This window comes from Sphaerodactylus townsendi, linkage group LG01, assembly GCF_021028975.2.
Source record: "Sphaerodactylus townsendi isolate TG3544 linkage group LG01, MPM_Stown_v2.3, whole genome shotgun sequence".
In the NCBI taxonomy this organism is placed as follows: Eukaryota; Metazoa; Chordata; class Lepidosauria; order Squamata; family Sphaerodactylidae; genus Sphaerodactylus; species Sphaerodactylus townsendi.
The window spans coordinates 25941998-25966892 of record NC_059425.1 but is presented as its reverse complement, the minus strand read 5'-3'; the positions used below and the strand labels follow the sequence as shown (position 1 = coordinate 25966892).

Sequence of the window (24895 nt, the reverse complement as noted above, 5' to 3'; positions counted from 1 at the left end):
GCGTGAGGGACGGTCAGGGGAAGAGAGAAGGCGTGGCTAAGGACGGAAGCTGTGGCGGCGGGGAAAACATGGCTCTGAACGGGGCAGGTAAGTGCGGGAGGCGGCGTAACCATGGCAACCGCGGCTGTTGGGCCTGGTGAGAGGCGAGGCCTGGGCTTTGGCTCCTTCCCGCGGGCGAGCGGAGAAGAGAAGGATGAAGGGGACGGGGCATTTGCTTCTCTCCATGAGCGCCACCCACCCTTTCTCCATGTACCGACACAGGCAACGATGACTCGGACTGGCAGCCTCCATCCGAGGCGGAGCTGAAGGTGATCCAGGCCCGGCGAGAGAGACAGGACAAGATCAGCAAGCTTATGAGCGAGTACCTGCTCAAGGGCTACCGCATGCTGGGAGAATGCTGTGAGGACTGCGGGGTAAGGCAACTAGAGTGCCCCTGGGCATGTGCAGAGTGGTGTGCAACATTGTGTGCTCCGTGTCCATGTTTCTCCCAGGCGACCAGACTAGATTACGCAGATGGCAGATCCATTCAGGTGATCTAATCTAATTTGTGCAGCTACAGCATCTCTGACAAATGGCTCTCCAGCTTCTCCTTAAAGAATTCCAGTGAAGGAGAGTTGATGTTTTACATTGTTGGGACAGGTTGCAGCCAGGGGCCTCCTTTCTCCCATGTAGGGGTCAGAGTAGGAGTAGGAATAGGTTGGGCCCAGAGGTGTGACTGGACTAATGTCACTGATTCCACAGTCTGGGGACCGAATCCCATTTCCCTTGTCATCCTAACCACTAAACTATGCAGTATGTGCCTAATGCCTCCTGTACAGATAGTTCCATTCTGAAACTTAAAAGTTTCCCACCGATCTCAGGAGATCCTCTTATTCCCAGCACCAGTGCCTGCTGCCTCATTGAAGAGCATTCTTTGGCTTCAAAGGCACTGATACCTGGAAGTTAAGATCACCTTGTGAGGTCTGTGGAAACCTTGTGATGTGTATCACAGAGGCTGCGGGAACTGGAGGCTATGGGAAATCATTGGAATGTGGCTCAGTGGGAGAGCATCTGTCGGTATGCAGGAGATCCTAGATTCAACCCTGAGCATCTCCAGTTAAGGCGAGTGATGGGAAAGACCTTTTTAAAAAGATGATTTCTGCCTAAGGCTATAGCAAAGTCCTGTATCTAAGACCCTTGAGAGCTGCTGCCAGAATAGACAGTACTGAACTTGATGAATCAAAAGTCTTACCGTAATTCAGTATAAAGCAGCTTCACATATTCAACATGAGTGTTCAAAGGTGGATTCCGCACAGCACAAATATAATGTCTTTAGGACGTGATATATAGCATTTTGGGGAAGAACTTTGCACAGGTCTCTTCCCCAAAATAACCCAGGCTGGCATATTTTTCTCCACCCTGGTTGTACAAAAATCACTAAACCCAGTGATCTTTTTGCAAAATCTTGGGTGTAAGGTGCTCTTGCACGAGCACAACAGGCAGGAGACGCTTTATTTTCCTCCTTGCCACCCTTTCTCTTTAGCTTCTGCCTCCATTTGCCGTTTCAGGAAGAATCTGCCCGCCAGTTTGTGCAGTTTACGCAGCATGTCTTGAGCTGATTCTCTGAGCACCTGCCCCTTCACAAGCCCCCCAAACAGGTTTCCTCCATGTGGCAGCGAGTGTGACTTCCTTTTGACCTATAGCTACAACAGCACATTCATTATTGCCTGGCCATTGCAGGACAGTCCCTTTTCCTCTGTTTTTTAATTTTGGTGTGTTGAACATGTGAAACTATGCAGGTGCAGCCAGTCGTATTGCAGGACAATCAGCATGGTTGTGGGGGTTCATTTCTGCATGCTTTCGCAGTTATGCATGCATTGTAAATATTTTTTTTTAAAGAGAAGGGTTTCGTGCAAATGCACAAAAACCCAAATTGTTTTCATGGGCTCGAATCACTTCCTGAATGTGTATATGGCACATATGTGAACAGGAAAAAAGGAAATGACTGCAGCTCATTGCAAATATGCTGTGCGGAATCCACTGAAGTCTTGATCTGTGTTCTGGGACTTCACAGCGCTGGTAGGAAACAGCTGTAAAATTCATACACTATAAAGGCTGCAGCTGTTCCCCGCAAGCCCTGGGAAGAAAAGGTACCAGGACATACTCATGATGGTGAGGAGCAGAGTAGTACTGGAAGTCCCTCTGCTTGGCAAAACTGTGCTGAGCCATTGCCTTCACTGAGGTCCCTTCCACACATGCAGAATAATGCACTTTCAATCCACTTTCAATCCACTTTGCAGCTGGATTTTTCTGTGCGGAATAGCAAAATTCACTTGCAAACAATCGTGAAAGTGGATTGAAAGTGCATTCTTTTGCATGTGTAGAAGGGACCTAAGGCATGCTTCTTTGTGAGCATTGCCCTTATATTGCATGTGTAAAGCACCATCAAGTTGCAACTGACTTATGGCAAAGCCAGCAGGGGGCTTAAGGCAAGTGAAAAGCAGGGTTGGTTTGCTGCTGCTTTCTCCTCAGAGCCTTCCTTCCTGTTCTCCATTCCAAATCTGACCCTGCTTAGTTTCCCTTTCCTTAAAGAGGGCTGCTCTTGAAAGTAACAAGGAATGGAGTCCTTTTTCAAGAAGGGTAACTAGTTGGTATCAAGTAAGCATAAAATGCTGGTGTTTCCCTAGGAGCTGAAGGTTATCAACCTGATGTAGCCCGTGCCCTGGATGGGTGACATCAAAGGATTTCATGCACACATTTTGAAGTGGAGGGGTGTAATGATTTGTGTGTGTGTGTGAGAGAGTGTGTGTGTGTGACTTTAAACTGCGAGCTGAGTTGGAGGGAGAAAGGGAGGTAAAAGGGGGAGGAGAGAGCGATTTGATTGGTTGATTTCCAGAGTGTGCATGTGGGAGGGCTGTGCTGAACTAGCAGAAGGTGTCAAAATCAGAGAGGGCAGAAGGTGACAGGATTTCAGAGTGACTGGGAGTGTCAAAACTCTAGTCAGAGAGAGTTAAGGCTCTGTGTGAGCATGGCAGAATATGTTAGGGCTTCTGAGAGAGAAGCTGTCCAAAAGTGTCAGAGTGAATTTATGTTGAGCATTTGTTGCCTCAGTTTGATTTTATTTTGTAAATATTTTGCTTGAAACCTTGAAGTTACCTATCAGTTATATATAAAATCTTATTTTGTTTGAAGAAACATTGCAATTCCACCCTATTTTCTTTAGGACCTTGTAGGCTATCCACTTTGTCTTATGGGCTCACAAACACTACCAAAAAGAGATAAAGGGGTGGGTGGAGGGGTGTGTGTGGGTGTGTGTGTGTGTGGGTGTGTTTTCCTGGTGGCAGCTACCATGTGCGAAAGAATTAAGGGAACAAATATTAGTTGGCACTTATTATGTATTTCTTTATAAAGAAGAAAAGAGTGGACATCACTTTTGGTGGCCCCAGGCAGAAGGGTCACCACAATGGATCTCTCACCTTTTTTATTAGCTGTAGACATTCTTTGTCAACTTTCATTTATTCAGCATGTGTCCTGTTCACCTGGGTGTGCAATCAGAGGTTGTCTTGCAAGTTGTTAGCTACATATGACATGGTTGTCCAGGGTGCAGTTTCTGTTGTTGCTTGTTAAATTTGTTTCACAAATGTGTTGTGTTCCTTCAACAAACTGACAAATTGCTGTGTCTCTCCAGACCATTTTGCTGCAAGACAAGCAGAAGAAATTATACTGCGTTGCCTGCCAAGAACTTAATTCTGATGTTGACAAAGACAATCCAGGTATGTCCAGGGGAGCATATAGAGCTTGTTGCTGTTCCAGCTTAATGACTATTTTCACAGTCAATTTACTGGGAAGAACTGGAGTCCTAAGTCAGAAAATGAGATTTCTGCCCCTCACCTCCATTGGAGTAGAACAAGGACTAATGTATTGCAAATTTGTTTACTATTCTGACTCAACTTCAAGATCTTGAATGCATATTTGAAGGCCATTGTTCCTACAAAAAAGCAGCTATTGTTCCCATATTCATGCTCTGATGCGTTGTCAAGTGAAACTGAGCCTGTATTTATTGTTGCAATTTACCGCCTCCCTCTTTGGGAGGGTTTTATTGATAGTTTTAATACCGGACGCCAAGTGGTTTATGTGGAACGCTGTAATTTTATGTTTTAATGATGTTATTTATATTAATTATTTGCTGTTATTATTATTTATGTAATATTATTTTGCTGTTCACTACCCAGAGCCCTCAGGGGATGGGGCAGTATATAAATATAATACATACATACATACATACATACATACATACATACATACATACATACATACATACATACATACATACATACATACATACAATTCATGAGATGTGCCCTTGCAAGCAAATAGTTTTTAGGATGTTGTGGGTTTTTCGGGTTGCATGGCCATGTTCCAAAAGTATTTTCTCCTGACGTTTCACCTGCATCTGTGGCTGCCATCTTTAGAGGATCTGGTCCTCTGAAGATGCCAGCCACAGATGCAGGCAAAACATCAGGAGAAAATACTACTGGAACACAGCCATACAACCCGGAAAACCCACAACATCCTAGTGAGTCCGGCTGTGAAAGCCTTCGACAGTACTAGTTTTTACTTAACAAAAGGCAGAGGAATTGTGCCTGGATCCGCAAGAGTTCTGCCTTGCTCTTTTTCATTGGGTTGCATGCAAGAGACAGGCTTGTAACATGAGCACTGGCTGGGGCAGGGGTCTGCAACCTGTGGCTCTTCAGATGTTCATGAACTACAATTCCCATCAGCCCCTGCCAGCATGGCCAATTGTAGACCCCTGCAGGGGAACAAGACCCTCAGAATCACCCTTGTGCTCTTTCTCCCCCGCTCTAGCCCTGAATGCCCAAGCTGCCCTGTCACAGGTGCGCGAACGCCAGCTGGCCTCCAATCCTGAAGACATCGCTTCTCCGGAGTACTTCTCTTCCCTGTCGACTCCCCGCCACGTGCCACGCCCAGAACACTGTGAAGGAGCAGCTTCAGGACTCAGAGCATCTGCCGCCGCTCCGGCGCCCTCTGCGCCTGTCGCAGTGCCTCCTTTGCCATCCGCCGCCAGCACCCTGATTGCAGTAGAGGAAGCTATATTGCAGAAGATCAGCTGGGCAGGCCGGGAACTCCAGCAGAGCACCTCCATCGAGATGAGCATACAGCTTTGTTCGCTTATCCGCTCCTGTGCAGAATCCCTAAAGGGTATCAAGGAACTGCAGCAGTGAGACAGCTCTGTCTTCTCAGGGCACCAAGAGAAGAGAGGCTGTGCGTGCAACATCAGAGGGTGAGGGGAGCGGGAACTGTATTCCAGGCGGTTTAGATGAGATGGCACTTCTGATTCAGATTAAAACTCATGCTGTTTGCCTCAGTCTGATTGTATTGCAGCTTCCGGTAGTTCGTTGGGGATTTAGAATAATGGAATTAAAAAGTTGGAAGGGTCCTCAAGACAATCTGTCCAACTCCCTGCATAATTCACAGTAATTTAAAACATCCAGCCTGGTGTGGTGATTTAGAGCTGCGGACTCTAAATCTGGAGAACCAGGTTTGATTCCCCACTCCTCCACATGAGTAGCAGACCTTATCTGGTGAACTAGATTTTCCTGCTCCTCCACATGAAACCTGCTGGGTGACCTTGGGCCTGTCACAGTTCTTGCAGAACTTTCTCAGCCCCACTTACCTCACCAGATATCTGTTGGGGGGTGAGGAAGGGAAGGAGTTTGAAACTCCTTATTCAAGAGCGGGGGGTGTAAATCCAAACTCTTCTTCTCTATCCCTGACAAATGGACTTCCATCTTCTGCTTAAAAACCACCAAGGAAGGAGAACCCACCATATCCACCACTAAACTGCCATTACGGTTAAAAACATTTTCCTAATATCTTTGGGTGGCCTTTCTGCCACAGACTATACAATGCAGGCTTCCACAGTGTTTGATCTCCACCAAAGTCTAACATAGCCCCACCCGCCATGTTTGGTGTTGCCCTCTCAGGAGCTCAGAGAACTTCCTGCTAGAGATTGCAAGGGGGGGGGGGGGCTCCTGGTGGCCCAAATGCATGGCTGTTTAGCTATGTTTGGATTGGAGAATCACAAGGTGTACAGACATAAGCATGCAATACCCATGAGGCTTCTCTAAAGTTACTGTATGGTTTCTGTGCCATGTAAAGGCCAAATGACTACTCAGAATTGTGTTTAAAAAGCACCTAACTTTACATCCTTTTGGGCTCCATTTATGAGAAATTTAAGAATCCCAACTTAAATATTTATAACAACAAAACTATGTCGTGTTTATGGACGCAGAAATGTGAAGGCAGGGCGTTTACACTAAAGCTTGACCTGCAAGGAAACAGGCCCATTGAACACATGAAGCTGCTTTTTACTGACTCAGACCCTTGGTCCATCAAAGTAATTATTGTCTACTCTGGCAGCGGCATTCCAGGTTCTCATGCTGAGCTCTCTCACAACCAGCTGCAGCCCCTCGCTAATCCCATTCCTACAATATTTTCTTGGTCTTACTTTTCTGAGTCTACTTCAGGATTTACAGAGTAGTTTGATGTATTTTTTTTTCCATCTCATCTGTAAAAAGCCAAGACTGGACCCATCCCGTCAGTTAGTTGCGTAAGGTTTGCGGCAGCTCACCAGAGGACAAGCAGAGTGAGAGCACAAAGACAGATCACCTGGCGTCCTCCCAGATCTGCAGTCTGATTGTAAAACTGCACCAGGTTTCTCTCTACAGCAAAGCTTGTTTCAAGTATAGTGTCTGCATTGTGCTTAACAGAGGTGACCTGGGGAGAGAATGGAATATGTTGGAACAATTTGGAATATGTTGCCACAGGAGGTGGTGATGGCCGCTAATCTGGATAGCTTTAAAAGAGGCTTGGACAGATTTATGGAGAAGTCGATCTATGGCAGGGGTAGGGAACCTGCGGCTCTCCAGATGTTCAGGAACTACAATTCCCATCAGCCTCTGTCAGCATGGCCAATTGGCCATGCTGGTAGGGGCTGATGGGAATTGTAGTTCCTGAACATCTGGAGAGCCGCAGGTTCCCTACCCCTGATCTATGGCTACCAATCTTGATCCTTCTAGATCTGAGATTGCAAATGCCTTAGCAGACCAGGTGCTCGGGAGCAACAGCAGCAGAAGGCCATTGCTTTCACATCCTGCATGTGAGCTCCCAAAGGCACCTGGTGGGCCACTGTGAGTAGCAGAGTGCTGGACTAGATGGACTCTGGTCTGATCCAGCAGACTTGTTCTTATGTTCTAATGGTGTGCGTGTGTTAAGTGCTGTCAAGACACTTCTGGCTTATGGTGACCCTATGAATCAATGTCCTCCTTTCATCCTGTTGTTAACAGCCTTGCGAAGGTATGGCTGTGGCTTCCTTGACACCATCTTCCAGCATTATATCTTTTTTCACTTTGGATTGTCTCATCAATTAGTTTTTGTGGTAAGGGTTGGTTACCATTGCCACCGTCTGCAGTACTAACCAGGGTTAGCTGTAGTGGTGCTGCTGCTGTCTACAAAAGATCTTCAGTCTTTAGTTCAGTCTCTGGAACCAGCAGAAAGGAGCAGCAGTGGACAAGGCAACTGGCCAGGAAGAGCAGAGTGACCTGCTGGTGTTCATTTTGGAGGGCTTTTCTCAAAGCCACATCTTTTAAAACAGTGTATTTTTAACAGGGGTTTGCAGGGGTTTTCTCTTTTTCTCCTTGTAAGGTTGCTAAGAGCTGAGACTGCTGGAGGTGGGGCTTAACAGGGGTTAACAGAGGTTACTCTTTGTCCTGGGCTGCTAAAGGTGGGGCTCCTGTGGTGAGTCATTCAGTCTTTAGTTCAGTCTCTGGAACCAGCAGAAAGAGGAGCAGCAGTGGACAAGGCAACTGGCCAGGAAGAGCAGAGTGACCTGCTGGGTGTTCATTTTTGGAGGGCTTTCTCAAAGCCACATCTTTTTAAAACAGTGTATTATTTTTTAACAGGGGTTTGCAGGGGTTTTCTCTTTTCTCCTTGGAGTTGCTAAGAGCTGAGACTGCTGGAGGTGGGGCTTAACGAGGGGTTAACAGAGGTTACTCTTTGTCCTGGGCTGCTAAAGGTGGGAGCTCCTGAGGTGAGTCATTCAGTCTTTTAGTTCGATGGAACCAGCGGCCTAGCGGCAGCATAATTTCTTCTTTCTTTTTAAAAATAAAATAGAATTAATTAGTGTAAAGGACATTTTTTGAGGGATGTAGTAGGTACAGATAGCTCAAAGGGGCACTGACTAAAAAAGTTTAATATCTAAATATATAAACAAAAGCAGATATGAAGGCAGGAAGCCAGCAGGGGATGGGGGCTTCCCAGTGTTTTACTGAGTGTCACATGTATGACTATCTGCCACTAGGCCAGAAGTAGGTAGGTGTGCCCTAGCTGCAATGAGCTCCTGGCATACAAGGCGTGTCCGTTCTCTTGAAGCCAAGGTGGCAGACCTGGAGAAGCTGAGAGGCAGAGAGGGCAACAAACAAGGCTTTCAGGGACCCAGCAGCGGGTCCCCTCCCCAAGTGACATCTCTTCAGATGTCATGGAGAATGAGAGTCTGGGTGACAGAGGGTGCCAGTCTGCGGTGGGGGAAGATGTTCCCTTAGATGGGACCCCTTCCTTAGTTGGTGAAGGTCAGGCCTTATCCTCTCGCCTGAGGATACCCCTGGGGGAGAATTAGGGGGGGCTTCTTGTAGTGGGTGATTTGATCATCAGGAATATAGAGAGTTGGGTTTGTGACAGAGCGTGATGACATGGTGACTTGCCTGCCTGGTCGCGAAGGTTGCCGGATGTGCCTTCGTCTAGATAGGCTGTTAGACAGTGCTGGGTGGAGTCAGCAGTTGTGGTCCACATTGGTACCAATGACATTGGGAAGCCTGGCGGGAGGTTCTGGAAGCTAAGAGATTGGGCTGCTAGGAAAAGGTTAAAATCCAGGACCCCCCAAAGGTGGCATTCTCTGAAGCTGCTACCTGTTCCGCAGCGCAGAAGCAGCTAGGCAGCGGAGATACAGGGTCTCAATGCGTGGATGAAGGTGGTGCAAAGGCAGGAGGGTTTCAGATTTGTCAGGAACTGGGGAACCTTTTGGGATAAAGAGCAGGCCTGTACAAAGGTGAACTTCATCTTAACCAAAGAGGAACCAGGCTGCTGTCCAACATTAAAAGGTGGCAAGAACAGCTTTTAAACTGATCCTGGGGGGAGAAGCCGACAGGAGCTGAGGTGACTTCGGTTGAATACCACAGAGTCCATGGGGATGCAGACAGAGAAGGAGGTTTTTTAAATCAACCATACAAAGTGAAGAGCACAGCAATGTGATAAGTGATAGTGTCTACAAAAGGCTAGAGGGCAAAACACATAAATCCCCGGTTAGGGACAGAGACAGAGTATACAAGTGTCTCTATGCTAATGGTAGAAACGCATTCTAGAGCCTAAAATGGGGGGGGTGGGGTACAGAGTTTTGAAGGAGGACATTGATATAGTGGGCATCACAGAGACATGGTGGAATGAGGGAGGGAACCAGTGGGATGCTGTTATCCCAGGTTACAGGCTCTACAGAAGGATAGGACAGGGCGTGTGGGGGTGGGTGGCCTCTACATCCAAAGAGAGCATAGTGTCACATAAAATAGACAATGCAGGAGCTGATTCCCCTACAGAAGCACTGTGGATATCAATACCAGGGTGAAGCATAGTTTAACATTAGGAATATATTATAGTCCCCTGACCAAAGCGCACAAGAGGATTCTGAGATGGAAAAAAAAAGAAATTAGAGAGGCCAACAAAAGCAAAATGTGCATTGGTAATGAAGTTTTGCGCTATCCCCATATAGAGCTGGAAAAATGCATGTTGAGTCATAGTAAGGATAGAACATTCCTGGATATGCTAAATGACTGTGGCTTAGAGCAGATGGTTGTAGAGACAACCAGGGAGATGTGATCCTAGATCTAATTCTATGTGGGACCAGGACCTGGTCTTGAGGAGAGTCAGTGTTGTTGAGCGATAGGGAACAGCGACCCACAATGCTGTCAGATTCGAGTATCTCTGCATCGCGAACAAGTGACAACTACTAATGTAGTTGTTGCCTTCAGAAAGGAAATTCTCAAAGATGAGGGGGGGATAGTCTTGGGAAGCTGAAAGGGAGGAAAATCAAGAGAGTCAAAATGTCCAAGATGCTTGGAGGTTATTTAAAACACAGTCACAAAAGCTCAGCTGGAATGTGTTACTTGAGGTTAGGAGAAAGGCAGCCAGTCAAAAGAAAGCCACCATGGTTAACAAAGGCTAGGGAAATTGTGAGGAAAAAAAAAGATGTCTTTTAGAAAATGGAAGTCCAACTTAACTGATAAAGAATACCAGAGAGAGAACACAAATGGTGTGGGACAGAGAAGCAAGTTAGCTGTAAGGGGAGGCAAAAAAAAAGGATTATGAGGAACACATGGCTGTGAACATCAAAACCAGCAACAAACAGTTCTTCAAGTACATCAAAGCAGGAAGCCAGCAAAGGGAAGCGGTAGGCGTTAAGATGACAAAGGAACAAAGGGATTGTGCTAAAGATGGCAGGAGATTGCAGAAAAGCTGAATGAATCTTTGCATCTGTCTTCACCCAAGAGGAGGTGAGGAAAATTCCTGCACCTGAACCAAGCTTCTTAGGAGGCTTAGATCGAGGAACTAACAAAGATAGTGGTAGACAAGGAAGAAGTTCTGGCAGCCATTGATAAACTAAATGTTACCAAATCCTAGCCCCAGGTGCATTCACCAAGAGTTCTTAAAGAGCTCAAGCATGAAATTGCTGATCTTCTCACTTTAATATGCAACTTATCCTTGAAATCAGAGCTCCATCCCTGAAGACTGGAAGATGGCCAATGTCACACCAATCTTTAAGAAAGGATCTAGGGGGGACCGAGGAAATTACAGGCCAGTCAGTTTGACATCTGTTCCTGGAAATTAGTAGAATCTGTCATTAAAAGATAAAATTATAAAACATGTAGAAAAGCAAGACCTGCTGAGAAAGAGTCAGCATGGCTTTTGCAGAGCAAATCCTGTCTTACAAACTTACTAGAGTTCTTTGAGGATGTAAACAGGCATGTGGATAGGGAACCAGTGGACATTGTCTACTTGGATTTCCAAAGGCTTTGACAAAGTTCCTCACCAGAGACTATTGAGAAAACTCAGCAATGTGAAGGAATAAGAGGAAGTCACTCCTATGGATTAAAAACTGGTTGAAACAGGAAGCAAAGAGTGGGTGTAAATGGAAATTCTCACAATGGAGAGATGTAAGAAGTGAGTGTCCCCAAGGATCCGTATTAAGGACCAGTGCTCTTTAACCTATTCATAAATGACCTGGAAGTAGGGTGGTGGCGTGGTGGCAGTTGCAGATGATACCAAATTATGTAGGGTGGTGAGAACCACAAAGGATTAGAAGGAGCTCAGTGGACCTTTGGATAATTGGGTGAGTGGAGCTAAGAAATGGCAAATGCAGTTCAATGTAGCCAAATGCAAGAGTGATGATGCACATAGGGCAAAAAAAATCCAAACTTCACGCCCATGCTGAGGGTCAGTGCTATCAGTCACAGACCAGGAAGAGGAGATTTGAAAGATCTTAGTTGATAGTTCCATGGGAATGTCAACTCAATGTATGGCAGCTGTGAAAAAAGGCAAACTCTATGCTGGGGATAATTAGGAAAGGAATTGAGAATAAAACTGCAAAGATTGTCATGCCCATATATAAAGCTGTGGTCGACCTTGCTTGCCAGGTACTGTGTTCAGTTCTGGTAGCCACATCTCAAAAGGATATTGAAGAGAGATAGAAAAAGTGCAGAGAAGAGCTGACGAGGATGATTGAGGGACTGCAGCACCTTCCTTATGAGGAAAGGCTGCAGCGTTTGGGACTCTTTAGTTTGGAGAGGAGACGTCTGAGGGGGGATATGATTGAAGTCTATAAAATTATGCATGGGGTAGAAAATGTTGACAGAGAAATTTTTCTCTCTTTCTCTGTCTACTAGAACCAGGGGCATTCATTGAAAATGCTGGGGAAAAGAATTAGAACTAATAAAAGGAAACACTTCTTCACGCAACGTGTGATTGGTGTTTGGAATATGCTGCCACAGGAGGTGGTGATGGCCACTAACCTGGATAGCTTTAAAAGGGGCTTGGACAGATTTATGGAGGAGAAGTCGATTTATGGCTACCAATCTTGATCCTCTTTGATCTGAGATTGCAAATGCCTTAACAGTCCAGGTGCTCGGGAGCAACAGCCGCAGAAGGCCATTGCTTCACATCCTACATGTGAACTCCCAAAGGCACCTGGTGGGCCACTGCGAGTAGCAGAGAGCTGGACTAGATGGACTCTGGTCTGATCCAGCTGGCTTGTTCTTATGTTCTTATGTTCTTACCAATGTCACATTCCACTACTGCTGCCTCTCAGTGGCTACCTTTCGGGGATTCCTCTACCCCCATCACCATTAGAACTGCCTGTACTCTTTTGCTGATGTGGGCATTGATCCCTGAAGGGGATGGACGCATCTTAGTCTGGTATCTGAGCTGTGACCATTCCACCTTGGGTGACTGTGGCTCAGCGGTAGAGCATCTGTCAGTATGCAGGAGGTCCTAGGTTCAATTCCTAGCATCCCCTGTTAAGGTGATCAGGTGGCAGTGATGGGAAAGACTTTCCCTAAGATGATGTGACTTCTGCCTAAGGTGATGGCAAAGACTGGTACCTAAGACCTTTGAGAGCTGCTGCCCAGAGGCAAATCAAGATAAAATGGCACCCAGGGCAACACCTGCCCAAGTGGCCCCCCACCTCCATCACGCCTGCCTGGCTCCAGTGGCACCTGGACCGGTGGGCCTGTGGCTTGCCAAGCTGCCGCAGCCCAATATACCTGCCAGAGGGACATGTGGAGGCTCTCGGCTTGATCATGTTGGGGGGTGCGATTTTGCGCCCCCCCCCCCACATGATCTACTGGGTGGTGCCTACTTTCATGTTCCTCTGGTAGATACGCCCCTGTGCCGGTCTGAGTAAACAATACTGATTTTGATTAATCAAAGGTCTTGAGTCAGTATAAGGCAGCTTCATGTATTCAACACGAGTGTTCAAAGTCTTGATCTGGTGTTCTGGGGCTACACAGCACTGGTTGGAGTAGAAACAGCCTATGGGTGCTGTGGAGATTTTACACTGCTGCACTGTGGTATCTGAAGGGGGGAATGAGCAACGTGGCTACTGGTAGAGCAGTTCGTTATGCTGTGCCGGCACTTGAATACTTGTTAGTAAAATGGGCGTTGCAAAGAAGGCTACAGCATCATCCTGGTCTTTCTTGCATCAAAACAGTAAGAACATAAGAGCCTGCTGGATCAGACCAGAGTCCATCTAGTCCAGCACTCTGCTACTCACAGTGGCCCACCAGGTGCCTTAGGGAGCTCACATGCAGGATGTGAAAGCAATGACCTGCTGCTGCTGCTCCTGAGCACCTGGTCTGCTAAGGCATTTGCAATCTCAGATCAAGGAGGATCAAGATTGTAAACACTTTAGAAGCCACTGTGAGGTAGTGGTTAAAATGTTAAGACCAGGAGTGGAAAGACTCAGATTCAAATCCCTACTCAACCTCTAAATATCCTTTAACACATTTCTCTCTCAGCCTAAGTTTCCTCACATGGTTGTTCTATGGATAAAACTGCATAGTCTAAATAGTCTGTCCTGAGCTTCCTGAAGGGTAGCTAGGATTAAAACGTAATAAGTTGGTGAATAGGCTGAGTTACCCTCTGGTACTTCTATCTCAAGCCTCACAATGTCTAGAGCAGGGGTCCCCAAACTTTTTAAACGGGGGGCCAGTTCACTGTCCCTCAGACTGTTGGAGGGCCGGACTAAAAAAAACTATGAACAAATTCCTATGCACAAATGATTGTAAAATGTTTGATTTCACCTTTCAGCCTTTCTGTCATGGTCTATTTTTAGAACAGTGACCAAAGTATGTCAAGTACAGGGTGGGCTCCAAATATTGTTGGGGAGGCTGTGGAATACCTTCCCCTGTAAAAAAAAGCAGAATTTTCCCAATGAAGCATTCCATCTAACCCAGGATTAGGTATCTTCCTGGGTCCTTCCTCCCTAGCAGCCAGCGAGCAATTCACCAGCCTGGCTGATGCCAATGGGAGTGAGGCAGAACAGAAAGCCTGAGAGCAACACTTGGAGTAGCCGAGAGGGAAGGGCGGAGCAGGAGTTGCCACGTGTAAGGTTTCCAACTCTGAGTCAGAAAATTCATGGAGATTTGGGGGTGCCATCATGTAATTGCAATCAACAGCCATTGGGGCCGGTTCCTCCTCTCCCTCGAGCCCCCACTGCACATGAATGGAGCCATCGCCGCCATGCCTGGCGGGCCGGATAAATGCCTTCAGGGGGCCACATTTGGCCCCCGGGCCGTAGTTTGGGGACCCCTGGTCTAGAGTCATGCAGGGTAAGCACTACGGTTTTGCACCAAATGAAACCTACTGTGGGAGTACATTCTATTCTACACTCTCGTTCACATCAGGTGGCTATTTCTTCAATTGCAACTACTACACATTTACACACGCACATGCACAATCCTTGGCTTTTAGAATTGCTATGGGGGTAACTGGAAATTCCTGCCCTCCTTACACACACTGCAGGAATATTTGTCTAATTTCATCAGCCACTATTGTTGCAATGTGACCAAAAAGATCAAAGTGTGTCTACTTGAATGGAACTGAGTGCCCCAGCCCTGGCCTCTTCCTAATTCATGAGTGCATGTACCGTATGCTAATCTTTCATGTTGACCTCCTTGGCTTCCTTTAGCAGAAATGTGTTTGCTGAAGCCTGGAGGCACACTCTTTCCCCCTGACTTGTGTCAAGGCCAGGTGGCAGTGAGTTCCACCTGCTTATATATCCATCCAAGCAGACCACAAATTCTTCCCAAAGTGATCCCTCTGGGGACTGGCCATGTTTGGCCAAGGAGTCATTCTCGGGACCCCTTTGGGGGTGAGACCCTTTCGCAGGGGTCGCCTAAGAGTCTCTGCATCTGTGTTCTCCATCTGTAAAATGGATAAATGTTAGGGTTGGGGTCACCACAACAGGAGGAACTGTATTAAAGGGTAGCGGCATTAGGAAGGTTGAGAATTACTGCTCTAGACTCACATTTGAATGCAGTTGCACATGCTGGACTCAAATCTTAACGGTTTCTGCTACAGACAAACTAACACGGCTGCGCTCTGAAACTATCTCCAGACTCGGAGACGCCAGTCTGCACGAAGCGTGGCTCTGGATGAACAGTTGATGCTTCAAAGCACTCTGCACATGCCCCGGGGGCCGTTCCTCTCCTGGCCTGCCAGACTGGGGTCTGGGGAGGACAGCTCCTGCTCTGCCCAGGCCGGACCCTCCCGTCCCGTCGGCTGCGGCTGTCGCCCCTTTAAGTCGCTCAGGGGAGGCGAAGGCAGGCAGGGGCGCAGCGGGTGTGGCCGCCGCCGCCGCCGCGAGAACAAAGGCGAGGGGCGCCCGGGGGCCCGGAGCGGAGCGGAGCAGAGCGGCCGTGCTCGGCCTCAGCGCCTCTCCGCCTCCACGGGGCCGCTTTCCGGCCTGGCTCCCCTCCGTCCCCCGGACCAGGCGTCGATGGGAAGGCCGGCGGGAGCGCGGCGGAGGCGGAGGCCCAGCAGCAGCAGCACCAGCAGCAGCCCGGTGGCTTCCGAGGAGCCAGCGCCGGCCTGGGGAGGGTAGGCAGGGGCGAGCGGACCGGAGGTGGCTCCAGATCCGGCACGAGGGTGGGATCCGCGAGGGTTCGGCCCCGGACGGAAAAGCCCCGCGCATTGCTCCGCGGACGGCGCAGAGGGCGCGCTGCCTGAGCCGGGACCGACGGGGGTCTCCCAACGTGGCGCCGGGGCAGGCAGGCAGGCCAAGCCGCGGGACCTCTCCGATCCTGGGCCCGTTAGCTGCTGCTCCATATATGGCTGCTGCGAGCGACCGGCTCTGGAGGCCCCTCCGCTGTTGCCCGCTGCTGCCTTAAGCGCCTTCCCGGGCCGTCATGAACTGCCTGCCGCAGGCCTCGCAAGACAGCCTGGCAGGGAACGTCTGCGCCATCGAGGGGCTCCCGCCGCTGCCCAAAGGGCTCAGCGGGATCCTCAACTCGAGCGGGGGATCCTGGCGGGAGATCGAGAAAGTGTACAGCAAGAAGACGCGCATCCAGGACGACCTCAGCAAGTCCCAGGCCTCGTCGGAGAAGCGGCTGCTCCGGAGCAAACCGGCCAACCTCGACTCAGCCCTGGCCGTGCTGCGCAAGGAGATGGTGAGGAGGACACCCCGCTTCCCTTCCTTCTTTCTCTTCCTCTCCCCACCATCCAGGGGTGTCCAACTCTGGTGGACTACGTTCATGGACTACGATTCCCATCAGTCCCTGCCAGCATGGCAATTGGCCATGTTGGCAGGGGCTGATGGGAATCGCAGTCCATAATCATCTGGGGCACAACAGTTGGACTCCCCTGGATGGGCTTTAAATGCAAAGAGAATACCCACAGGCAGGCAAGTGTAGGAAAGCAGAAGGATCCACCTGCATGCCCATGTTGGACTTGAATGCCTTCCAGATGTGGTGCATTGCAGATGGTCTTCCCAAGGGCTGCCCTGGCTCCTTCTCGGTGAGGGATGCAAGAGTCAAGAATCATTTTCCAGCATGGTGTTGTGGTTGGAAGGTCAGGCTAGACTGGAGATTCAGGTTTAGACCCACCTCTGCCATGAAAACGCAGCCAGGTATCTCTTGCCCGAACCTACCTCACATGGTGGTTGTTTTGAGGATAAAATGGAGGAAGGGAGAATGATGTTGTAAGCTGGTTTGGGTCCTCTTCAGGGAGAAAAGCAGGATATAAATATCTAGATAATGTATGCAATTGCACTGCATAAACATAGATTCTTCTTGGGCACAGAATTCAGCATCCTCTTGAGTTTGCAAAAAACAAACACACACCTTGGTGCATAGATGGGGACTGACCAAAGCAGAGTACATTTAGGCAAATGAAGCCACATAGATATGCACACAGAATGTGCAGTAGTCACAATAAAGCTGTTCTCATGTCAAGAATATACTGTATACTTTAAAATATCCCAGTGATTGTGTGTACATCCCCTGGAGAATACACTTTTGACCCATATCAAATATTTTGGAACAAGAGATCCTAAAAGTGCTGTGAATTCAGAGATGCTTCATGGAGAATTGTGAAAGTGTACAAGATGTAGGAAACTTTGTGAAAGTTCTCCTTGGTAGTAGACAGTCCCAGGGGTATATGGAGTTGGGACCATCTGTAGTCGACCCACGCGGTCAGCGTAAGAACGAGACGAGACGCGGAGATAACATCTGGTGGAGATCGCCAGCAGCGGGAGACCGGAGGTCCGTGTTCCTAGCGAGTCTCCCGTCTGCCGGTTCCTGGCACCTTTTATTGTTATCCTATTGGGGGCGTGTAGGAGGGAGGACCGGGGGGAGTTCCGGGAGAGCGGGAGGTCGGGAGATCATCATGTGATGCATGATCTCATCTGGCTACGTGCGGAGAGGAGCGTACGCGTCTGAGCCTAATCCTCACCTGGGGGCAAGACCATTGTCCCTGCGCCCGGTGATTGAGTCAGACAGTTCATGACCCGTGACTCTTGGGGGGATGAGGAGTGGGGGTGCGATGCGACCGGCAAGGCCGCAGGTCCGTTGGCGTCCCAACGTTCTACTACGGCACTGCTGGGTCGGCAGTGCACTACTACAACCATCTAATTCTGTAGAATGGGAATATTCCAAACCAAGGATAATTCCCTGTGATCAAGAAGATGACAGGGTGGCTGGCAGTGTACTATACTGTACTATATATTTCCTTGCAAAAATCCTATTGTGGTAGCTAAGTAATGATAAGTTACATTGTGTCCACACAAATTCATGTAATATACATGCCTCTTTTTTTCTGTCACAGTTGTGAGCCAAGGGAACTCTGGGAGTTGTAGTTCAGTGAAGAGACAGGGCTGTTCTGTCCCATAACAACCATTTTTCTCAGAGATGAAACGCATTTCTCCACATTTGAGCATTCCTTATAGCTGGTACTGTGGATTCATGGTCAGCCCACATATGTATTACTAAGTATCCTGAGAGCATACTGAGTTGATGTAAATGATCATATTGATTTTTATAGGGGAACTCCTATAATTTATAGAACTTCTATAATTACTCCAGAGCAGCTAGAGTTCAGCATGATGCGCCCCATTTATGTTATTTTAAAAGAGGAAACTGAAGCATGTACTCTGTGAGCTTTTGTACAGTACATATGTCAGCGTTTTTAAACACTGTTTTGAAAACATTGTCATCTCTCAGAAAATGCATATTTTTAAAACCCATGTGTTCTGGGATTATAGGTTTTTTAAAAAAAATCTTACGAGTTGTTTCTGCAAGGATGCTTTGCTCTGCTTTCCATTCTGCAGCTCTGTTTTGGGGAGCATCTGTATGAAGTTGTCCTCTATTTGTCATGTTTCTGTGTTTTCGCCTCCTTTGCTATGACCTTCCCCAAAAGATAGTTTGGCACTAACTTTTGGGAAAGATCATAGTCAAAGTGGCTTTGGACACTTGGTGGCTAGGAATGGTCATTTTTAGGCCTCTCCCACATTCAGGATTACCAAGTTTAAAGTGGTCCCCCTATCTCTCCCTTTAATAGAGGCTTAATGTGATGTTGTTTACAGGTGATGTTATTTACTTCCATGCCATAAAAAGCTTCACAAGTTAAGCCTCTCTTAAAGGACAGGATGTTTTTCTCCAGGCTACTTGGCAAGGGAGCTTTGAATCTTGAAAGCTTGTTGAACTCTAAGGAGCTGCTGAACTTGTATCTAGATTAATTAATTAATTAAAATATTTAAATCCCACTTTTCTGTAATCTGTTTCCACGATGGCTTGCAAAAACCACAATAAAATTTCAAGAAACATATGAAACAAAACAAAAATTTAAAACAACCTATTAACAAGTAGCTATTAAGAATAATGCATTTTAACAGTAAAATAATTATTAGCAGCAAATACTAATAATGCTTGTGCACCATAAAACCTGTGGTAGGATATTAACAGTGGTGAGGGACATTGCTGGATTTTTCTGGGGTTTCAAGCATTGTATTAAGTGTGACGTGGAACACCAGTTTCAATTCTGCTTGTAGCTGACAGTGGAGAAACAGAATTTCTTCAGCAGCAGCGCAGCACAAAAGAGTCACAGTGTAGAAGTCTGAATTAGCATTCATGTTATAACTTTTTTTTACTCGCCCTCAAGACAGAAGGTTCTTCTTTCCAAAGAGCAAAGCACAGTTAATCTACAGGCAGAGCCTCCTTAAGCTTTGACTAGTTTCTATTAGGTATGACAAAAATACAGACAGCAGAATTTGTTGCAGGAGTCTTCTGTCACCAAAATGATTCCTCGACTGATTGTTTGATCAAGGGCTATAAGTCACCATCTGTTTGCGTGGGGTCTGTTGCTAGTCACCAGTGGTGAATTTCCTGGACTAATACAGCTGTGATGAATTTTTATTGGTATACTTATTTCAGGATGACATGTTGATTATAAGCAAGTAGGTGAAAACACTTCATGGAATATGGAGCAGTGGCAAGAGCTCCTGAGAACGCATCTTGGAGATTAAGGTCTTCATAGATGTGCTGTGTGACTTTGGGATACTCTCTGTTTTTCTTTTCTGTAGATTTGGACAGTCATCGCCACAGGATGATTGTAAGAGCAAAACCAACAGATATAATAAACCCTCATTGTAAATTGAAAGCATTATGGGATTGAATAGCTTCCTTATATTTGAATCTATCTGTGCTGGGGCACCTGAAGGACATTACCAGCCTCAAAGGATGTGTGAAGTGTTTCTCCAGCAGGGGGCAGGAGAGATGCACAGTATCGTTTCCCAAAAAGGCAGCGCTGCTTCTCCAGCAAGGGGCATTTGGCCAGCCCCATTTTAATCCTGCAACCACCAAACAGCTGCGCAGAGGGGAAACAACTCATGCAGTCTTGTGGTATCTTGAAAACAGGCCTATTTTTTCTGGTCTGAGCTGTGCAGAGCTATTTTATCAGCTGAAGAAATCCACACTGGGGCTTTCCGCACTTACTGTGTTGTACCGGTTTCTACTCAGGTTCAACTCAGTGTATCCGCACTACAACCGGAAGTTCGGGACGCTGTCTTGTTCCTCTGTTCCCCTGCTCGAACTCAGCGACATCCCTGTCGCGGTTATGGAATTCCCGGCGACTTCGCTGGTAGAACAAGGTCGAAATAATATCGGCTTCAAGCTTCAAATCTCGCGGACGCATCGAAACGACACCGACGGTCCACTCGCCTAACCAATCAGGAGGCCACTCTTCGCTTCCGGTATGCGCCCAGAACGGAGAATCGTGGACGGGCAGAGAGCGCGGCTTTTTGAATACAGTTTCCTTACCTCCGTTTCGAAGCCCCATACGATACGCTTGAGATCGTTTCAAAAGCGACCTTCATTAAATCTGGAAAAATTTTGGCGCCAAAAGCCCGTGAGCTTCGACTCTGCTACGGAAGGTAGTTCAGCAGCGTCCAATGCTACGTAGCTGTGACGCACGGAAATCCGTAAAAAAAAAACCTCAAAGAGAGCGCTTCCCGCTTCCCGCCGTAACAATTACTAAAGTTTTCGCCAATCACGATTGAGGAGCCGAAAACAGGTAACCAAAGATGATCCCACTTCCACTTAGCTCAGTTCCAGGGGCTGGCCAAGGGAAGTTAAGCAAAGTCGCGGACAGCCAGGGGAATAAACCCCCATTGAAGGGAACCAAAGCTTCGCAACTTCCACTCCCTTTTGAAAAGTGCGCGCGGAAAGCCCCACTCTGTCCTTTGGGGTTGTTTGTGCCCAAACCGGGCCCAAGAGCTACCCCTTGCAAAAAGCCGGGACCTTGTTCACGCACACAGGAGAATGAGGGTGGTAGGATGCTGAAATGGTAGAATAGATTGTGCAGACTGCAGAAGGAAGATCACATTTTGGAATGTTCCACTATGTTAATTTTTTTCCTGAGAATAAAAAATCAGCACAGCCCTCAAAGTGTGTGTACACACGCACGCACGCACGCACGCAAGCACGCACCCCCCCTCCCTTCAGCCTGGGATGTCCAGTTTGCTGACAGGTTTCTTGTTAAATAGTCTTAATTGTTCCTTGGTGAGTATGTGAACTCTGCCACTTTTCACACCATGGATGAAGGTGAGGGGGTCACCTTGCCTGCTCCTTTGCCCCTTTGCGTGGGTGTCTGTTGTTTTAACACACCTTTCGCATGAAGACCTGGGGTGGGAACACTGCGTTGTAGGAATTGAGCCAAACTGGAGCTTCTGGGGGGAATACCCTCAGAGAGCATCTTTTTATGTGCCCTGCCTGCCCTCAGCTTGGCACTGCAGATGTTTGCATAAATGGCCTCCTCGGTCAGTTGATCTGAAACGGTAGTTTCTGCTGCTTCACACGCCATAGCAATTGATTAGCTGGATCAAGTCAAAGGTTCACCCAGTCCTTTATTCTCCCAGATAACCCCTGCTGGGCAATCCACATGATCAAAAGTTGGCTGTTCCCAGCTTCCTGAGAGTTGACAGAATACTCAGGGCAATGGGCCTCCTGCTGTTCCACAAAAGCACAGAATTTGGCACTGGGTCTCCAAGTTCTTATTTAAAGCCAGGGAAACGTCCAGCCCTTGTCAGTCTGTCAGGTTGACTGTAATGGGGTGCCAGTAAGGTCCAGCACAATTGACTAGGGAGCGCCCAAAGATGTAGCCACCCTAGACAATCTCCCCAGAATACTCTGCAACACACAGGGGGTTTTGTAGCACCCAAGCCAAGAAAACCTTTGCTCTGATATCCCTGTGGGTCTTCATTCGCCAGTCGCTGAAGTTGGTTTGGGGCAGGGGTAGGGAACCCTGTACTCGACCGAGCTTCAGTGCGGCTCTTCTGCAGGTTCCTTGCATCAAGGGCTGACTCCACGAGCCGAACCACTGGCAACTCCATCTCTTGCTCCATAAATTCCTGCAGGCAGCAGGGCGGACGCATCCATGCGCTTCTCAGAATGAGCGGAGTAAAAGGTTAAAAAACCCAATATATACAGTGTTATCTTTATTTTAAATGTCAAAAATTATTTGCGGCTCCAAGTGTTTTCTTTTCCCATGGAAAATGGGTCCAAATGGCCCTTTGAGTGTTAAAGGTTCCCTACCCCTGGTTTGGGGGGAGCCATGGTGTCGGTGGTGCTTTACAGGGCAAAGCAGTTGAGGGGGGCTGGCTTGAGAAAGCCTTGGGGGAGGTGGTGGTTATTGATCCAGTCTTTGCTCTTGTGCTTTTGGCAGGTGGGACTCCGGCAACTGGACATGTCCCTTTTGTGTCAGCTGTGGTCCTTGTACGAGTCGATTCAGGAGTACAAAGGTCTCTTTCAGGATATGTCATCCTCGCTGCATTCGGAGGGCAGTCTGGCTGCTGAAAACGGCTTCTCAGATGAGGAGGAAGACTTCGAGGTGGATATGTCCAGCCCAGATGGGCATAAGGAGAATGCCTTGGGGCAGCGACTCCATCTTCTGCAGCCCCAGAACTCTCGGGACCAGTGGCTGCAGGACTCCTTCCATATCACCATCTGAACGGGCCTCTGCCACGAAATTGCCTTTCCCTGTGACGTGGGAGAAACTCTGACAACATATTAGGATTTTTTTTTTGGTAGGGTTGGGGAACAAGGCATGTAAACACAGGCAAATTGTGACAGGTTTGGAAACTGTCCCTGAACACAGCTGTAGGATTTGCACTTAACAAGCATTAGTTTAGTGTTTTATTACCACTGGATAGATCCCATGGGATTTCACTGGTAATTCTTTTGTGAAAGAAAGTGAGTCCAGTATGACCTGTCCCCCAGGGCATAGATAATTGCCTAGAGTGTCAATAGGCTAGCTAGGGGGCAAGGAAAACTGAACAGCTGTAGAAGGAGTCCTAACTTAGCATTCTGAAAACACTAGCAGACAGATTTCTTTGTCTTATCATTTTTTTAGGGTGGGGCGGAGTTGGCTGTCCCCTGCTTCCTTGAAAGTTGGAGGATGTGCCCTGGGTATGCATGAACCTCTCCTGGTAACTGGGAAGCTAATATATTTGAGGAAACAATTTTGGCCGATCTGGCCATGACTCTGGCTCCCTGCTTGTTTATGAGGAATGGATCTCACATTGCTATGCTCCATCTTCTCACAGGTTGTCCCGATTCCTTCAGGTCCTTTTATTGATGAGGCTGGGGCAGCTCAGAATCCCTCTCTACCAACCCTGATTAGCTTGCTCCCTGTTTGTTCCCCCAACCTATTCCCTCAGCTTTGGAGAGCCTGAGCTCATTTCCCCTTTCCTTCTCTCCTGTCCCTTCTGCTGGAAACATCCAGGGACAGTGTACCGGATAGGAATTGCTGTGCACGAAGCTTATTTGCTAGATTTTTCTAGGCAGAGTTGCATTGGCTGGATTAATTATTAGTGCCTCGGCCACATTTCCCAAAAGTGGCCTCTTTTAAAATATTTAACTATACGTGAACTTAAGCCTTCGACAATACATTATTATTATTATTATTTTCAAGCCTCAAAATATGAGGTTTGAGATTGGGAGAGGGGAAACCCTTCCTGTTCTCTCCCTCCTATTTGTAACTGGGTACAAACCTTAAATGCCTAACTTAATATATTGGTTGTGATGGGGCATTTTGCCAGTGGGAATCTCGGGAATAAAATGCCCCAGCCTCTTAACAAACCAAGGTCTGGTTATGTTTCATTCCTAGGAGCAGAGATAATGTTGTTCTGAAGGAGGATTAAGTGTGTCTAAAGGAAGATGTAAAGCAGGAGTGCTAGCTAAATTGGCAAAGGTTTGAGTTTCAGAAGAATGCTCCGCTAGGTATTAACCCTTCTCATCCCCAGACCAGACCACTTGATCTCTCTATCATCTCCCACATCTGAACACCTCTGGAGAGGAACAAAAGAGCTGTCTGCTTTCATCCACCACAAATTCATTCTCTCTTCTTCCTCTGGCAAAGAAATACTAATGAACCCCCCAATTTACAGCAGATGTAGGACCCTTTTCTCCATCTTTCATACTGTGCTAAAGCCTGCCCTACTGGCTCCCCCGTCCTCACTTTCTGCTCAAGATGACATGGAAATTAGCCACTCTGATATTCCTACCTGTCTCTCCCACTCTTTCTCTCTCCTTTCCAGTTTTCTTTCTTCCCATATTCCTTTCTGTCTATCTCCCTACACACACTTGGAGAACTGACTACATGATTTACCTCATCCAGCCTATCCCTCTCGTCTGGCTTCTTTCCTACTGCTCTCACTACCTTCACCCATTCTCAAAAAGCCCTCTGTAGATCCTCTCTAACACCCCCCCCCCCAAATTTAAAGGCTACCCTTCTCACTGACATTCAAAGTGGATTCCTGATTTAACAGTACATGGTCTTCAGTCTGGGTTCACCATAAGGATCGTTTTCAAGTTTCCTGCCCAGAACTCAAGCATAAGCATTTTATTGTCATTGTGCATGCACAACGAAATTTACAGCAGCATTCCTCAATGCACACAATTTCAGACTCATACCCCATCCTCACTTTCCCCTTCCTCCACCCATCCCTACACAGCCCCAAACACATCAACATGAAGCCACGGAGTTCAGCATAGCCACAGCTCTAGAGTAGAAGCTGTCTCTAAGCCTCTTTGTCCTAGTTTTGATAGACCTGTATCGTCTGCCAGATGGTAACAGTTCAAAAAGAGAGTGTGCTGGATGAGACGGGTCTCTCAGAATATTTTAGGCTTTTTTTAGGCTTCGGGAATTATAGAGTTCTTCCAAGGAGGGGAGAGGGTCAGTTTGGATCAGGCCAGAGCCATAGTGTTTGAGGACAAGCAATTTTACCTCACCCGCTACACACCAT

The 24895-nt window shown here is 47.5% G+C and overlaps 2 protein-coding genes across 2 annotated transcripts; both read left to right on the top strand.

Moving 5' to 3' along the window:
- The first annotated feature begins 13 nt into the window (after positions 1–13).
- ZNRD2 (zinc ribbon domain containing 2) lies at positions 14–5365 on the top strand. Its single transcript, XM_048507044.1, has 4 exons — positions 14–87; positions 262–413; positions 3668–3752; positions 4846–5365. The coding sequence occupies exons 1-4, from the start codon at positions 69–71 to the stop codon at positions 5220–5222; spliced, it is 633 nt and encodes a 210-aa protein (XP_048363001.1). The 5' UTR covers positions 14–68; the 3' UTR covers positions 5223–5365.
- Positions 5366–15458: 10093 nt separating this feature from the next.
- On the top strand, positions 15459–23729 carry FAM89B (family with sequence similarity 89 member B). Its single transcript, XM_048514694.1, has 2 exons — positions 15459–16268; positions 22315–23729. The coding sequence occupies exons 1-2, from the start codon at positions 16008–16010 to the stop codon at positions 22597–22599; spliced, it is 546 nt and encodes a 181-aa protein (XP_048370651.1). The 5' UTR covers positions 15459–16007; the 3' UTR covers positions 22600–23729.
- Positions 23730–24895: the final 1166 nt, after the last annotated feature.

Bases quoted from the DNA above. Each gene is read 5' to 3' on its own strand.
- ZNRD2 (XM_048507044.1), top strand. The intron at 414-3,667 runs GTAAGGCAACTA...GTGTCTCTCCAG, and splicing joins AATGCTGTGAGGACTGCGGG to ACCATTTTGCTGCAAGACAA. The intron at 3,753-4,845 runs GTATGTCCAGGG...CCCCCGCTCTAG, and splicing joins TGTTGACAAAGACAATCCAG to CCCTGAATGCCCAAGCTGCC.
- FAM89B (XM_048514694.1), top strand. From the start codon at position 16,008: ATGAACTGCCTGCCGCAGGCCTCGCAAGACAGCCTGGCAGGGAACGTC. The intron at 16,269-22,314 runs GTGAGGAGGACA...TGCTTTTGGCAG, and splicing joins CCGTGCTGCGCAAGGAGATG to GTGGGACTCCGGCAACTGGA.